Source organism: Xiphophorus hellerii, chromosome 15 (assembly GCF_003331165.1).
Source record: "Xiphophorus hellerii strain 12219 chromosome 15, Xiphophorus_hellerii-4.1, whole genome shotgun sequence".
Classification (NCBI taxonomy): Eukaryota; Metazoa; Chordata; class Actinopteri; order Cyprinodontiformes; family Poeciliidae; genus Xiphophorus; species Xiphophorus hellerii.
Window position 1 is genome coordinate 7207098 of NC_045686.1, and position 15981 is coordinate 7223078.

The window sequence follows — 15981 nt, forward strand, 5'->3', positions numbered from 1 at the left end:
GCAAAGATACTGTATATGTATGAATATAAATGAAGATAAGATCATAAATGGTTTTCAAAAAACTGAAAAATTTGCCAAAAAAAACATACAATCTTTTAAAACAAAAGCTGACCATATATTAAATATTATCTTACTTTTCTTGAAATCATATAGTTGAACAGCATGGAATTGATTAAAGCATAATTAAGAAAAAATTTATATATGTTTCAATTTAGGTCAAAATTGAAATAGAAGCTTCAGTCAGTGCTTCACATGCCACTGGTGCTAAGAAAGTATAAAGCAATTTAAAGTGAGATTAGTGTTTCTGTTTAAGGTTCGCTGTTCCATCAGTGAATGGTGACAACCAATGCAGACAGGCCTGCAATAGAGTGGTCATGGACCAAAGATTCATCCTATGATGTACCAAGTGAAGCACAAAAGGTTGCATAAGAAAGGACAAGAAAAGGATAAGAAAGAGTTATACAATATTCAACTTGATCTTAACGGTTATTATCGTAATGAATCATAAACATAGAGAAAGACTAGTATTTCCATCAAGAATTGACTGTGACACATCAGTAGCAGTTGCATTGTGTTGCGCATATCTATGATCTATTGTCTGAGGTCCTTTTTTCTGCGGGTCCAGAAATGCCACCTACTGACCTCACTGTCTGTCCCTTCACTCCGTGTTGTGCAGATGAGTGCTGGTTGAACTGATAATGATGGGGTTTGTATTGAAAGAAAAGTAACCCTGCCGTTTCCCTCTCTCCACGATTCATTAACCCGATTTCCACTGAGCCCTGTCGTGCATGTGTCAGGGAGGCAGCTGCTGAGGATCCTGCTTCCCTGCCCGGGCTCAGTCCTCTGCTCTGTCGCACTCTGGCTCATCAACAAACCGACAGATAACTGTCAAAGAGCAGGCTTTCCTCCTGAAGTGTCCATGACATTTTCATTTAAATTCTTCAATGGTGATTTAACAAGAATCCACCAATCTCCCTCCCTCCACAGATGGATGGATGGACAGAGGCAAACCTATTCATCTAACTGAAATTTCTTCAACATTTTTCCACCATTTCATTGCCAGCCATGTTATAGAACAAGCATTTTATAGTGTAACAAAAGCTGCAGAGAATCAGAGAACTGTTCTTGGTTTGCCCTGCAGCTCTTAGGACAACCTAATGAACTTGTGGAACTCAATAAATAAAATGTGACAAGTCCAAATATTTGAGACAAACAATATTGATTGGTAAAGAGAAGAAACCCTTGAAGTGAAGATTTTCAAAACAGAATTTTTCCTGATCAAACACAAATTGATTGATTGGACCTATGAAGCACTGGGATGTCCGAACAGTCAGCTTAGGCCTGAGGTCAGTCTGAATATGTCTCACACTGCCTTAGCAGTAAGCCATCCTTTTACCCCAGTGCCCCACATAGACTGGTTTTGTTAAATCTCATTTGGTTTGCACGCCTCATGTGTTCACTGGACCAGAAAACCATTTGTTATCTGTTTCCTCAGGAGAAACAGTCATGAATCAGTCTCACTATGAATTTACAAACACAGAAGCGCCCCAGCGATTACCCCAAATAAACACATGTGGAACAGCACAAGAATCCTTTAAAACATAACCGCGCATACTTAGACTGGGCATGAGAATATGCAGCTTTATACAAAATGATAACCACTTTCAAATTAGGAAAAAAAACACCCTTTATTTATTGTATTTTAAGCTTAACAGTGTGGGGAAATGGTATTTGAAGAATATCTTTTCCCCACAAAGAATAAAATATTTTTTTTGGTTTTTGCTTTATTTGTCATTCGCACATCTGAGATCAGTAAGCTAACATTAACAGAAAAAATAAAAAAAATAGTTCTCATTAGTTTTATATCTTATTTTAAAATTGCCAACTTGTGTGAAGAATAATTGACCCCTGAACCCAAAGAGAACTTGTGCCACATCTACCATCAAACATTTAACAGAATTGTTTAAATTCAGTCACTTTGGGGCTTGAGCATGAATAGCATCTCAATCAGATATTTAATTGGAATTTGACTGGACCAGTCAAAATGTCCATTTTTTGCCATTCCAGAGGTGAATTTGCTGAAGTGAACTGGAACACTGTCCTACTGCACTACTGAAGTGCTCTTAGGGGTCACAGACTGGTGGTTTGATCTCCTTATGCAATATAATATTTTTCAGTATAGAAAAATACTATATTTTCCTCTACTGAAAATATTGTATCATGTCAACAAACAGAAATATCATGTTTGTTGCCACGATACTCCTGTTTTTTTTCTTTTCAAATGTCTTAATTTCTTCAGAAACTAATTTTGCTTTCTGAACATTTCAGCCTATTTCATGCGATCACACAGGTCCAATTTACATGATTTCTAAACAGGAAATTTCTGTCTGCTAAGTAAAATATGTTTCATGTTGCAGTTGAATTTATTTAATGAATGAACTCAGGTTCATAGAAATATGCCTACATTTGTAGCTTTAGATGGACTTTAAAGAAAGGACAGGTGGTAACTATGACGTAACTCTACTTGTAGCTTCTGTAACTATTTCAGTACATCAGATTCTTCAGCTTCACTTTTACTGTAAGTTTGTTTGTAGCTATGTTGTAATAGTGTTTCACAAATTACTCAGTGACAGATAAATGCTTCTGAACAAATGTTGAGTGATTTGAGCTTCTGTTGATATTCAAACATGTTTCCAGAAACCTACAGGCTGATATATCTTTATACTGTCAGCGGTGCAGCAGCTGATTGCAAGTTCAGGCTGGTTTTGGACATACCTGTGGCTTTCACTGCTCAGCGTCAGAGAAAGAACTCCAGGTTTTGGCACATCAGGTTTATTGTCAAGAACCTGCCTTGAAATAATGGCTTCAACTTAAAAGAAATTATCAATAAATCCACAATAGGGGTATTCAGAGTCATTACAGTGTGAAGATGGATGTGGTAAAGGATGAAAGGAAGATCTGAATTGACATTAGCAGATAATAAATATGAGTCATTCACAAAAAAAGGTGTTTATTGATTATGACAAAAAGACTTTTTCTTTTTCTTTTTTGCCACTCCTCTCACTCTTCACATCTTCTATCTTAGTTCTTATCTTTATTTCTATCCTGTTTTCCTCCCTGCTTTTTGGTCTTTTTCAATGCTCTGTTGCACAGCCGAGGCTGTCTCCTCGCCTGAACGTGCTCTTGAAAGGCTATTCATGGATTTTTCAATGAAACCCTATAACATTTGCGTACGAGTGTGTGTGAGCGTGCATGAGTCAGAAAGAAAAATAAAGAGAGGGAAAGGTATTATGGGGGCTGTGCTACAGTACCATCTGTATGCAAATCTCCTCAGTCTTTGGTAAACTTTGATCAAACACTCAGGCCTTCTTTTCTCTCCTTGTGCTCCCTCCCTCCTACCCTCTTCTGCTTCACTGTCCGCTGTGTGTTCTGCAATTACTGTAGCTCTTTGTCACTGCTGCATATTACTCAGTCCGGACAGGAGGCTCCCTGAAGGAGCTGCACCGTTTCCACTCATGCTCGCCTGTGTTTTCTTCCGCAGTATCCTCTAACACCCTCCATGCACATGGCTCTTCTCCTCTATTTACCTTAACTCCTACGCACACCCCCTTTCTAAACACCTGCAACAGTGCTGCACCCCACAACAGATGGCAACACGCTCTTATGACACTCACACACACACACACACACCCACACTCCCTCTCAGATAGCGGAGGTCCTGGCAAACAGAGCCCAGTGTGGTGCACGGGCGATGCCTTTGTGCAGAGGTTGGGCTCAGACACACTTGCGCACGAACACACACAGGAGGCTTTGTTTCCCTCCATATGGAAAGGTTGACATGTTCAATGCAGACCCGGTGTCCGCAGGACAATAGAAACATTGGAACAAGTGTTTGTTGATTAATCTAATGAAGATTTCCGGAGGATGACACCAATGCTCGAGCAACACAAACATGCCCCATTATTTTCTGTGCAGCTTTAATGTTCTCCCGTTAGTGGGGCATAAGCCCATTAGATCTGTGTCATGTGTGGGTCTGAGGAGCTTCAGTCAGCCAGGGCGGTCACTGAGCTGAAAGAAAAGCCTCGGCCATATGTCTGTTAAAACACAGGAGATGACCACTCAACGACATCAGCTCCCTTCTAAACCAATTAGCCTCATTTCAGAGAGATTAACTACAGTTAAAATGTGTCGGCAGTGAGCGTGTCTCTGAAGAGGAAGCAGTTTGAACTTATAGTGTAAACAGGAAGTGTGATACTGGACGCTGCTGTTTGGGTATTGTTAGCTCATATTACCAGCCAAGTCCATTGTGTGTCTGTTAGGATATACTGTTTTGCTTTCCCCTCCTGCATGCTCACGGCTATTGTCTGTGAACTTGTTTTCTGCTTTAACCAAGTGGGATGAATTCAGCAGGCAGATGGTGAGGGGAAGTCCCAGGAGAGGTCACAACATGAACTCGTACACAGATAAAAACGCCTGACTCCTGTTCCATACATGCACTGTAAGTGCACACAAAGACGCCAGACCCCTGTTATGTAATACAGCGGCCCCCGCCGCCCCCTGTGAGAGGCTCAGTTTTGGGCTGCCTCAACTCCAAAGTCATCAATCTTTATGGTGTTGTCACTTATGTGAAGGTTTCATGCAATGTTTCCATTTACTAAATTTCCGACCCAAACTTTTTGAGTATAGTCGCTCAGTTCTCAAAACATCTGGCTGCAAAAAATGTCACTGTGAAAAAGTCCATGTAGGCTTTTCTCAGTATTTTTTATTTTTTTATAAATATTGTTCTACAGTGCTACAAGAATTACTTAGTGGTACTTAACACATATTTTGGTATTATTTGAAAAGTGTAAATGAAATAATTCACGGCACTAGAGCAGAGGAAAGTGAACAAGGATTATTGGTGGAATTACACAACTAAACCATGTTCCAGCTCCAAGTTTAAATGTCAGTCAGGCTTGCTAACTGATTTAATTTAGTTTGAAAATTTGCACTGCTTGATAAAAATCAAACACATAGTTACACCGTTAACATTTTATAATCAAAATTATAAGATTTCTTTTTTTAATGAAAAAAAAAACATAACTACCCAAAGGAGTCAAACTTCTAATTGATTGTTTTGAAATGTTTGTCAATGTGGTGTCACTCAGCAAACTTAATATTTTTCTAAGGCTATAGTTTATAAGAAAAGGATGAAAACCATTGTCATAAAAAACTATGACATGTCACTGAACTAAAGTGGTAAATTCAAAAAGGGTTCAACAGAAAAGTTTTAAAATATCATCAGTTTTGAATTTCAGCACAATATTTGAGCATATACAAAGAATTAAAAAAGTGCACTATTTGATGATGTCAGAGACAAATTATACATCAGATTATCATGTTGCATTGACAAAACATAAGTCATTTACAAGGCTTTGTTCCCTTTTCACTTCTTTTAAGAAACTGGATGCTTGCGCCTCCATGATGTCTATTTCAGTTTTGTTTTGTCATTAAATCTATGTAATACTAAAACACAGAGATTGTGAAGCTATAAATTACTCCATAAGCAGGAGTGTTTGAGGTGCTTTTTGTAAAGATGATCACTGGCAAAAATGGAACAGCTTCCTAGATTAAAAGAATTTCTCAAAATCACCTACACGGTATGTTTTTATGCAGTGCATTTCCCCTCTTACCTTGTCCATTTCTTTTTGTGAGCTCACTAAAAGGCTGTGCTGACCATAGCAATAGATTCCTCTTTGAGCCATCTCCACAGAATTCCCTTTTCCAAGGCACATTTTTGGGCCGAGGCCCAGCGCTGAAGTCACAGGGGGACAACGGATCGAAAGGGGCATGGAGGGGAGGGGAAGAGGGCAAAGCCATGTGGCTGATGTTGGTAAACAGTATCGAGACTTGTCCGGGCATCATGGCAGGCAGTGTGTAGCACCGGCAATATCAGGCACCGGGGGCCACACACAGACCACGACAAAAGGTAGACACACATAAGAACATTTGCATTCATATCCACACACACACACACACGAGGAATACACAGACTACTAACAAATAAAAGACTCACTCTCGTGTCTGCTACTTAGCAGCTGCTCCAGTTTCCATGGCAGCAGCCTGAACAATGTAGCGGGAAGAGCTGTGTATAGCAGAAAGGGAAACAGAGAGAGATGTGGAAATGTGTGTGGGCGTGCAGGGGTGTGTGTGTGTGTGTGTGTAGGGTGTGAGAGGCTTGAGAGGGAGGGGCGGGGTGGCAGCCGCAGGGTGCAGAAACAGAGAGGATTCAGAAGACGCGCTCTTTCTTTGTGAGGATGAGGCTTCTGAGAGGAGCGACAACAAATACAGAAATTTGGAGGCAAGACACAGACGTAAAAAGTCAGGAAATTTTGTCTATTTATTTTTCAAAATGAGGTATTTCAAAAGTGCCATGAGTTGCAGCACTAAAGGTACATTTAATGTAGTGAAAAAAACAAACATATCAGTTTACCCAGTTCTATGCACCCGATAGTTAAAAATATCAACAAAAGAGGAAAGTTTAAAAAAAGGTGGGGAAAGTCCAGGTACATGTGGATAGAACACATCTGCTGTACAAAAAAATTGTCTGATAAGAGAGAAAAATGACAAGATAAAGTGATATCTACCAAGAATGCATTCTCTTACGAAAATATAAGTATCAAATTTAGTATGTATCACACTAAAAGCAAATAAATGTGTAAAACGTAGTGATATACAAAAAAGAAAAAGAGAAGGAAAAATATGCAGTTATATTACAAAGTTTTTCTGACTCTCATAAACTGAGACCTTACAGTACATTGAAAGGTATATAAACTTACAGTCCAGTTATTGGCAGCTTCCTGACTTGAATATTAAAAAATAAAAAAAAACAAGAACAAAAGTGTAAATATAAAACAAGGCAGATCTGAGTGTATTTTGTCTGCACACTATTGTTATATACAAAAGTGTCGCCTAGCAAGGTGCACAGTTATACATCCACTGACTTGGTTTGAGCACCAGTGTGAGAAGAGTGAGGGAAAAAGAACCTGTAGTGGCATTGTTTGTGTCTGCTATGACGCCTCGGTCATCAGTTTTTTATGTTTCATTTTTCAGTTTTGCAGTGATGAAGGCAAAGGTAAGCGTGCACCGCTGAACTCTCCAAGCAAAGTGCCCTCCAACACCCATCCCTGTGTGGAATCATGCAATTCCAGGCTGGTGTCACAGTGAGTACAAAAAACAAACAAACATACATGTAGAAATGATATATAAAAAAAACAATAACAACAACCAGAGGGAGCGAAGACAAAAAAAAAGTGTCTCTTGTCTCCCTCCTCATTCTTTCTCTTTTTGTCTTTCCTCGATGTGACTGGATTGAAAAGTAAACCCTAAACATTCTTAACGTCAACAAATGTGCAAAAAAAGTGGCGGCAGTAAAAGTCCGAGCGTTCCTCCAGCAACCCCCCCTCCCCCCCTGTGCATCCTCTTCTCTTCTCTCTTCCAGGTTTGTGTATCGGCATCTGACGATAAATGTCCTCTGAGATTTTAGTGTTTCTGTGTGCAAAAGTCCAACAGATATAAAGGCCTGTGTGTCTGTGCTTAAGTGTATAGGCCTATGTCTGGAGTTCAGGATGGTGAGAGGGGTTCCTCCAGGGTCTATGTGAGGGGTTTTATTTTGTGGCAGTTGTCCGTCAGCGAGTCCTAGTCTGCTCCAGCCTGCGCATGAGGTGTTGCCTGCGAGCCTGCAGCCTGTCCTTCTCCTGCTGGAGCCTCATCTCCTCTGTCTCCAGTGAACAAACGTACTCGGTTGCCTTCTTCAGGATCAGCACCTTTGCCGCCTTCTCGTTGTGAGCCAGCTCTGGGACATGGTCGCGCAGGGTCAGGAAGCTGGATCGCAAGTCGTTGCGTCGCTGGCGCTCCAGGATGTTGTGGTTTCGTCGGCGCTCGCTGTCCTCAGAGTCGGAGCTTCCACGCGGACTGCTGTCCCCGCTGGTGCTGCGCTTGCTGCGGGAGCCCGCAATGCTGGGGGCAGAGGTGCAGGACGAGGAGGAAGATGTAGAGGACGATGAACCGATTCTGACGGGAGGGCGCGATGTCTCTGATGTCTTCTGTTTCTTTGGAGGTGGGGTCAGGTCATCATCTGAGGCATAGGGTGAGGGCGCCGCGTAGTTGTGTTGCTGCTGATGGACCGAGCTCCTCTTCAGGATGAGCTCCTGAGGGGCACGGCTGATGAACCGACTCACAACCCCAGATCCTGAGACAATCCCTCTTGCATCTTGGCTCTTGGGATTAACACAGATGGTTCCTATACCTGTGGTCATGGGAGATGTCTTGCTGATTGTGGAGCGTCTCTTCTCTACTGTAACTACATCAATCTCTTCCTCCTCTTCTTCCTCCTCATCCTCCTCATCATCCTCTTCTTCATCGTCTTCATCCTCATCTTCGTCTTCCTCTTCTGGGAGAAAAAAAAAGAACAAAAAACAAAACAAACTTTGTCACTGATGTGCAAAACATTCTCACTATTCAATCTACGTGTGACAGTAGGTGACAGGTAAATATGTTCATAAATTAGTGAGATCAAGTGAGGAATGTGTGTGGGAGAGGACGTTGCTCAATGCTTTTAGCGCAGGCACAAATGTCTTAATGCTTAATGTCAGTCACTTCTCAGCTAATCTGCTCTGCAGGCATTGGCATGTTCATACTCAGCACTGAGCAGACAGACTGGAGTTCTGAGTTGTATTCCAATTCCCTTCTTCAAAACCTCTGCTAATCTTCGGCGAGATGAGACAGTATTAGTCTAATGCCGTCAGTCTGTTACCACAACCTCGGTAATACTTTGAGTGTTTGAGATAGTAGAAAGAGCTTTAACAGAGTCTAGGCATATGGTGGAGTACACATATGCCAGTTACCAGCATCCAGGTACTCAGATTTTAACAAGTTATGCACTCAAGACCACAAAAAGCCGTTAGAAGTCATTTTAACAAGATGCCAGAGAAAGTGGTAGACCAGATTTCTTTGGTTGTAGGGTAGAATAGCACTGCACTGCCCCCTCCCTTACCTGTTTATGTGCACTGCCAGTCAGCTAGCTGAAGGAAAGTATTTTCTCATACATTTGATAAAGACCAATTTTGATGTTACAAAAAACACAGACAGTCCAGATGTCCTACTGAAAAGTCCAATGAAGGCCCAGGCTGGCCCATCACTTTAATTACAACTGCAATTGTCAAGCTGTTTGGTCAAGAGACCATGTATTTCAGGTAATCATGAAAATCTGATACCATCCAACATCTGCACTGGAGAAGTTTCTGGCTCAGCTGAACTAAAACAGAGCAAATCAGCCAAATTTTAACAAACCTACGTTGTTTCTTTGAGTGCCTGGAAGTGAACAAGTGGAAGGCACAGGGTGTGAGATGCAGTTAAAATGCCTTTGTGATAATGGCTTTCATTATCAGCCCAGGAGCATCTGTGGAGTGTGTCATTTTACAGCTTATGGTAACCCACTTCAGACACCAGACACACATACTGATCGCTCATACAGACTGCTGCTGACATCAAAACAAAGCTGAGCACAGCTGGCTGAATGAAGGGAGCAGGGAAGGGGGTGTGGCTGACTCTGCCACATGTGAGCCTCTTTGGTGTTTCACTCTCAGAAAGGAACAGCTCATTGAGTGCAGTTCAGAGGATTTTTTTATGTTCTTTCTTCCACTTGGCAATTTGACTGTAAAACTGACTTAAAAAAGAAAAAATATTAAAAGGGGTTTGAAATTTTGAAATGAGCCAAACTGAAAGGATAATCCCATACTACTCTTCTTTTAAAAGTGTGCATTCCTTTCATTAAAAATGTAAACTCCAAAATAGAGGATGGACACGTCTGGGGGCAGAGTGCGCAGGGATGGTGGGGCGTCAGGCCATCGGATCACCACAATTTAAGCCCCAAAACTGGAGTGGCGCCAGGAAGACAGCTGTCGAGAATGGAGCGCTTGCTCAAAACACTCCTCCACCCCGCCTACCCCAAAATAAGAAAAAGGGGAAGAAAGAAGAAGAATCAACCAGGACTTAGTGACTTCTTTCCTTTACTGCAGAGGTGTGAGGCAGAACTGACCGAGTCTGTACTCTGTGCCAAGTCCGGGGGCTTTTGTAGTATTGTTTTCCAAGCAAAAACACACAGATAAGGACTTGTGTGAGTGTTTATTTAGGGAGCTCCTGGGGCAGGGAAAGGGAAATACGAGTGCTAAAGGATGTACGGTAATTTTCCAATCTAACACACAACTGCCTCCTGTTGTATTGTTGTTAAGACTCTTATAGTCTATGATATTCATTCAGTTATCAGCAAAATTTTGGCCAAGCTGTTTAAATGCCAATTTATCACCAACTGTGCGCAAATTGTGTCCCTCATCCGTGCGTAATGAAAGCATTTACGGCACACTTTTATAAGATCATCACATTATTGAAAACCTTTTCATCTCCCCCTCCTGCAGCCTGCTGCTGTGGTGTTTTTTTTTGTTTTTGTTTTGTTTTGTTTTGGCTCCGGTGCCAACTGAGTTTAGCAAAGCGCACAATTCCCTATTTTACTGCCATCTGCCGGATGAAGAGCCCGCTGATTACATAAAACCACGGTTCACTGTGTCACTACTCCAGTGTGCGTCGGTGTGCTTGCATGCGTGTGTAATTGCAGGCTGGGGGGGGGGGGGGTGCGCGCGTGTGTGTGTGCGTGTCGAATGTGACGGGATAATCGGATTTTGGGCCAGTCATATGAACAAGATCCTGTCCCACAAATATATCAGACTTCAAATAATAACAGTAATGTGTGAAAATTCAGAGAATACGTGTGACATTGTTAATATTTATGAGAAATCTCTTTTTAAAAAAAGTGTGACAATTATATTACGGTGTTCATCTGATTCTTACCGGAGTCACTAGCTGTGCTTCCATTCGCTGTGGACGCGTTAACAGTCCCAGATGCGTCCTTGCTGCTGCTCTTCTTGTTCACCGGGAAGGGGAACACTATCGCGGGGTCCACGCACTCCGACACCGAGCTGCGGCTCACCACCTCCGGCACCCTGACGTACGCGTTCCTTCCCCCGGCCGATGCCGTTGTAATCGCCTTACCCAGTTTCTCCGTTACCACTCGCTCCAGCTTTTCCCTGGCGGAGAAGCCGCTCCACATACAGTCCTGGATAATGATGTTGTTGGGATTTGTATCCACAGAAGAGCCGAAAAGGTCCCCGTCGTCGGATGCCCCCCATATATCGTCCTCGGGCAGGAGCAGCAGCTCAGAAGCCCAGTCCAAGGGGTCCCCTAAGCTGAAGCCGAGGGGATCTGCCTCTGAAGAGGCAGTTGCGGCCGCCGGCTCTCCCGGTAGCGCAGCGCGGCTCGGAGAGAGGGGCGGAGTGGGCAGCAGCTCGAATTTCTTCCAGATGTCCTCCCCCGGTGGCGCAGCGTCGGGACCACAGAGGTAGAAGTCGTCCTCGTCCGGATAGAAACATGGTTGTAAGGAATCAAACTCCAAATCGGAGTTTTTACTGATGATCGCCGGCATTCTATCCAACAATCGAAAATCCTGTGAACATACAAGAGAGGTTCAGTCAGCGTGCGCTGTTGGAAAGCGTCTCTCCACATTTCTTTCTAACAGAAGTGCTCCACAGAAAGTGTCTGAGTCAAAAGCCCACACACAGATTCCCAACTGCCTCCACTGTGGGCTTTAAAAAACCGCACAAATCTCAAAGGAGTCCGTGCGTAAATGTGCCCATGACGCACTGTTAAGGCGCAAAACAAATGAGGGCTGCACTATTCTTTTAAAACAAAAGCAACTTTTGTTAGAAAATAAATTGAATGACAACATTCGAATATGAGAACTATTTATTAGCGACATATAAGACAATGGATACAAAATGTGAAGAATATCTTCTGAAATTAGAAGATGCTCACCTCGTCCTTACTTGGGATGAAAACGCGTGAATCGATATTTCTCGTATCTTGCAGTCAGTAGTTAATACAGACACCAGATTTGGATCAGTCATCTACTTTTGGAGCTAAGACGGTCCTCTGACACACATTGTGGGTCTCTCCAGAGTGTTATACACTTTAGTTTTGAGGGGAGGAAAGCAAGCTCCTCCCACACGGGCTGGTTTAGGGGAGGGAAAATTTCTACCTATGCTGTGGACTGGGATGCGATGCGGGAGGGGAGAGGCTGGCTGGAATCCTTCTTTCAAGGTGAATGGAGAACATAGCTTCAATACTGAAATGAATGGGTCAAAAAGAAAGTGTTTCTTTTAAAGAAATGGGATAAAACAGGTAACAAGCAAAAGACAAAAAGAAAGGAAGAACAGAAAAAGCTTGCTTCAGGCTTGTCCTAAAGATATAAGATGAGAAGCTTTGGCTGGTGCATTTGTTGAATTGCTAATGAGTCCTTCAGAGTGCTACTTTAAGGGCTGTAAAAATCAGCATTTACTACGTAAGCTATTCTCCATTCACTCCACACGGGTTTTAACACACTGTATGGTAAAACATATTGGAAAAAAATAAAGTAAAAAATAAAGTACATTCTTAAAATTCTATACTAATTTAAACAATTAATCATTATATATATATATATATATATATATATATATATATATATATATATATATATATATATATATATATATATATATATATATATATATATATATATATATATATATATATAATTTTATTCTATTTAATAATATACATTAAATTATATATTAATAATAATATATATAATATATTATATCCTCTCTGGTTGAGCTCTTAATGTTTTGCCTTTTGTCTGAAGGCCACCAGTTCACCCAGATTGAAGACAAAGCGGCGCTCACCTACGCCCTCCTGTGGATGGACACGAAAGTTAAAGTCAGATGCTCATCATCACTGTATATAACGAGTCAAACAAAGGCATTCACAAAGAGATAGAATTTTTTTTTCTAAAGAAAAAGATGAAATATTAAAAGAATGTTTGGCTGTTAGGAGAATCCTCATCTAAAAACTCAGAATGAAAAAAAGAAACTCAAGAAATAAACAGGCTTTGCAGGAAGGGGAGCTTTCAGATGCCTCCGGGATAAAGACTGAAAAGGAGAAGAGCATGTTACGTAACCGCAAGCGGTGGTTGTAGCCTGGAGTTATTCCCATTCCCTTTTCTAATGAGAGCTTAGGATGAACTGCTCATCTGTAATTATGCACAGGCGTATACACAGTTCATGATATTCACTTATTTTCAGGGAAAACGTTTACAAAACGACTTTCAGCTGAGCGCCAGCTGAGTGGGAAGACTTGACAGCTTCCAGCTATTTTAGAAAACAATGGAAAGATAATAAAATACAGTATTTCATTTAAAAAAAAGTATATTAAATATTCAGTTGTGGGACTACTTTGTACTAAAATGTAGGCTTGTTGTTGTAAAGTTATTGAGTGTATTGTAGGTGGTTAAGATGAAAAATCAAAGTTAGTAAACTGAGAATCTGCAGCTGTTTGGTCAACAGGCTTGGAATGGCAGGGAGTTTCCTGGGACCATCTCTGCATTCAGCTCCCAGGAACTTGGAGAAGAGATGGCTGTGGAGTCAGAAACTCCCCACAGGCTCTTACATGTCCGCTCATACTACTTTTTTTTTCTCAAACTGGTGCATAGCTCTGACCCTGCAGCAGCAACAGAGGCATCCTCAGCTGTGAAGAAAGGCAGAGTGGGAGTGGGAACATAGAAAATAAAGATCAGGGAAGCACAGGATGTATGATGCTTTTCAGACTGAAGCTGCTTTAAGAGGGTATGCGTCTGCCTTGGTGTCTCAGGGTGCATTCACACCAGCCCTGTTTGGTCTGCTTTAATTGAACTCTAGTTCATCTGCATAGAAAACCCTGATCATTTGGCGAGGTGTGAATGCACAATCAAACTCTGGTGAGTAAAAAAGTGAATTCTGGTCAAATTTTAAACCAAAATCTTTGTTTGGTTTAAGTGAACTCTGTTGTGGTTCAAGTGCATAAGGGAACGTCAAGCAGACTGTAGACCATTCCAAAAGCAGGAAGTAGGTTATAGTGCAACATTTGCATTCTTTGCAAATACTAAAAATGTGCAAGCATTGCGCTGGTGGGAGAAATGTCTTTCAGTCTTTTACAAAAGGCAAAAGAGAAATCTCACATCACTCCAATTTTATTTACAATTTTTGTAGAAGAAAGTTAATCTCAGTAACCTCTTTAAAAGGTTTCATGTTGTTTCCTTCAGTGGTTCTTGGTGTAGTGCCACCAAAAGCAAGAGGGGTAACAGGATGTCCTAAAGCGAACTGCACCAATTGAAAATGTAACAAATGTTGCAATTTTGGTCCCCAATCAAACTGAGTCTACAGGACTATCAGGTGTGATAGTCTAGTCATTAGCTTGGACCTATGGACTCAGTTTAATCTGTATTTGTACTAGATCAAGAGGGTGGTTATCAGTGGTAGGAATTCGTCCCACAAATATTGTGGGACGAAAGATTTGATTCCTGCTCTTTCTGCCTCTGTAGTTGTGGCAAGAAACTTCACCTGCCTTGTCTTCTGGTAGAGGTTAGAGTGTGCCCCAGCACAACTGTGGCTATACATTAGCATGCCACTACCAGTGTGTGAATGTAGGCGTGAATGGATGAATGACTGAATGTAGAGTAAAGCACTTTGGCATCCTAAGGACTTAATAAGGCACTGTACAAGTGCAAGCCATTTACCATGCTCTTTCAACAGGACTTCACTTTAAAAAAAAATCACTGATTTTATTTGAATTATATAGATGCTGATGAAGTAATGTGTATGGTAAACAAGTAAGGTATTGCAATTGACTTCAATAAGCAATATATAAAGAGGACACATCAGTATTAAGTCTTCAATTGCTCATTATGGAACCATTAATCTTCTGCTCTCATTTTTCACTTTATCACATATGAATGTAGTCTATAGAGATGAAAGACAGACTTGTCAGACAAAGGTAGCGTAGGCTCTGGCCTCTTTACTTGTTGTTTTTGTGACAACCACGGCATCCCCAGCTTCCCTCCTACCATTCACCTCTGGACCGGACCATGGATGGTTAAGCAATTAGGCCAGTTTGGATAAAAGATTTATAAGTCACCATGCTGGATGGTGCAAACACAAGCATGTTGTGAGAGCAATCTGCTTCAATTACACAGAGACTGACTGTGTTAGGTCAGACAGGCAGCACGCACAGCTGCATTTAGTGCTCTCATGCTTTTATGAGTGTAAACAAACAGCAGGGTAAATCATTTTAATTATGTACCATGGTCTGATGATACAGTCATCATATTTTCTAACTTACCTGTGATTGGATAAACATTCAAAAGCTGCTGTGTAATAGCTGCTGCTGGTCCATTAAAAATGTTAAGAGCAAATATTGCACTCTGGCAAGTCTTTGTGATGCTGAATTCCAGTATATTTACCATTGTCCCAGCAGCATCCCAGTCGTTAATCGCAGTAGAGAAAGAATTGATCTCATTAAGACATTGATCACATTTAAATGATCACATTAAGACAAAGGTCCACCTCAACTAGTGATAACAGTAAAGCTACTGTCACACTGTCTCAGCTTACCACATCTGTTTGTATTTGTAAAGGCATAACGTGTGAAGAAATAAATCAAGTCCTGTCACATCTATGAACTACGTACTTTATGATGCACCTTGATACATTGCATCTGCATTGAGATTAGGTGTGTCAGCTTCACAGGACAGATAAATTATGACATAATCATACAAACCAAATGATTGCATGGCCATCTTGGGCTGAATGTTCAATGCTCAAAACCAACTATTCACTGAGTGCTGTGTACAAAGTGCATGAGTTCACCTAGGAGGTAAAATATGTTCATTTTTATATTAATTAGAAAATACAACAAATTCTCCTGCCTTGTCAGTCTCTCCAATCATGTGATATGTTATGTTGAGTGAATCTTTATAAGAGCAGACAGAGTGACTGTATAGCCAAGAGTGAGATTAAGTCACATTATATCTGTGTAATT

The 15981-nt window shown here is 41.2% G+C and overlaps 1 protein-coding gene across 2 annotated transcripts; it reads right to left on the reverse strand.

The window, feature by feature from the left end:
• Positions 1-6354: 6354 nt before the first annotated feature.
• Positions 6355-12044, reverse strand: mycn (MYCN proto-oncogene, bHLH transcription factor). 2 transcript variants are annotated; one of them, XM_032585484.1, is made up of 3 exons: positions 11916-12044; positions 10885-11536; positions 6355-8431 (listed from the first exon to the last, which is right to left on the reverse strand). In XM_032585484.1, exons 1-3 carry the CDS (start codon positions 11994-11996, stop codon positions 7668-7670), a joined length of 1497 nt encoding a protein of 498 aa, XP_032441375.1. In that variant the 5' UTR covers positions 11997-12044; the 3' UTR covers positions 6355-7667. The 2 variants fall into 2 exon arrangements, with proteins under 2 accessions (XP_032441375.1, XP_032441378.1); XM_032585487.1 differs by having other exon boundaries at positions 11905-12044.
• Between the last annotated feature and the right edge of the window lie 3937 nt (positions 12045-15981).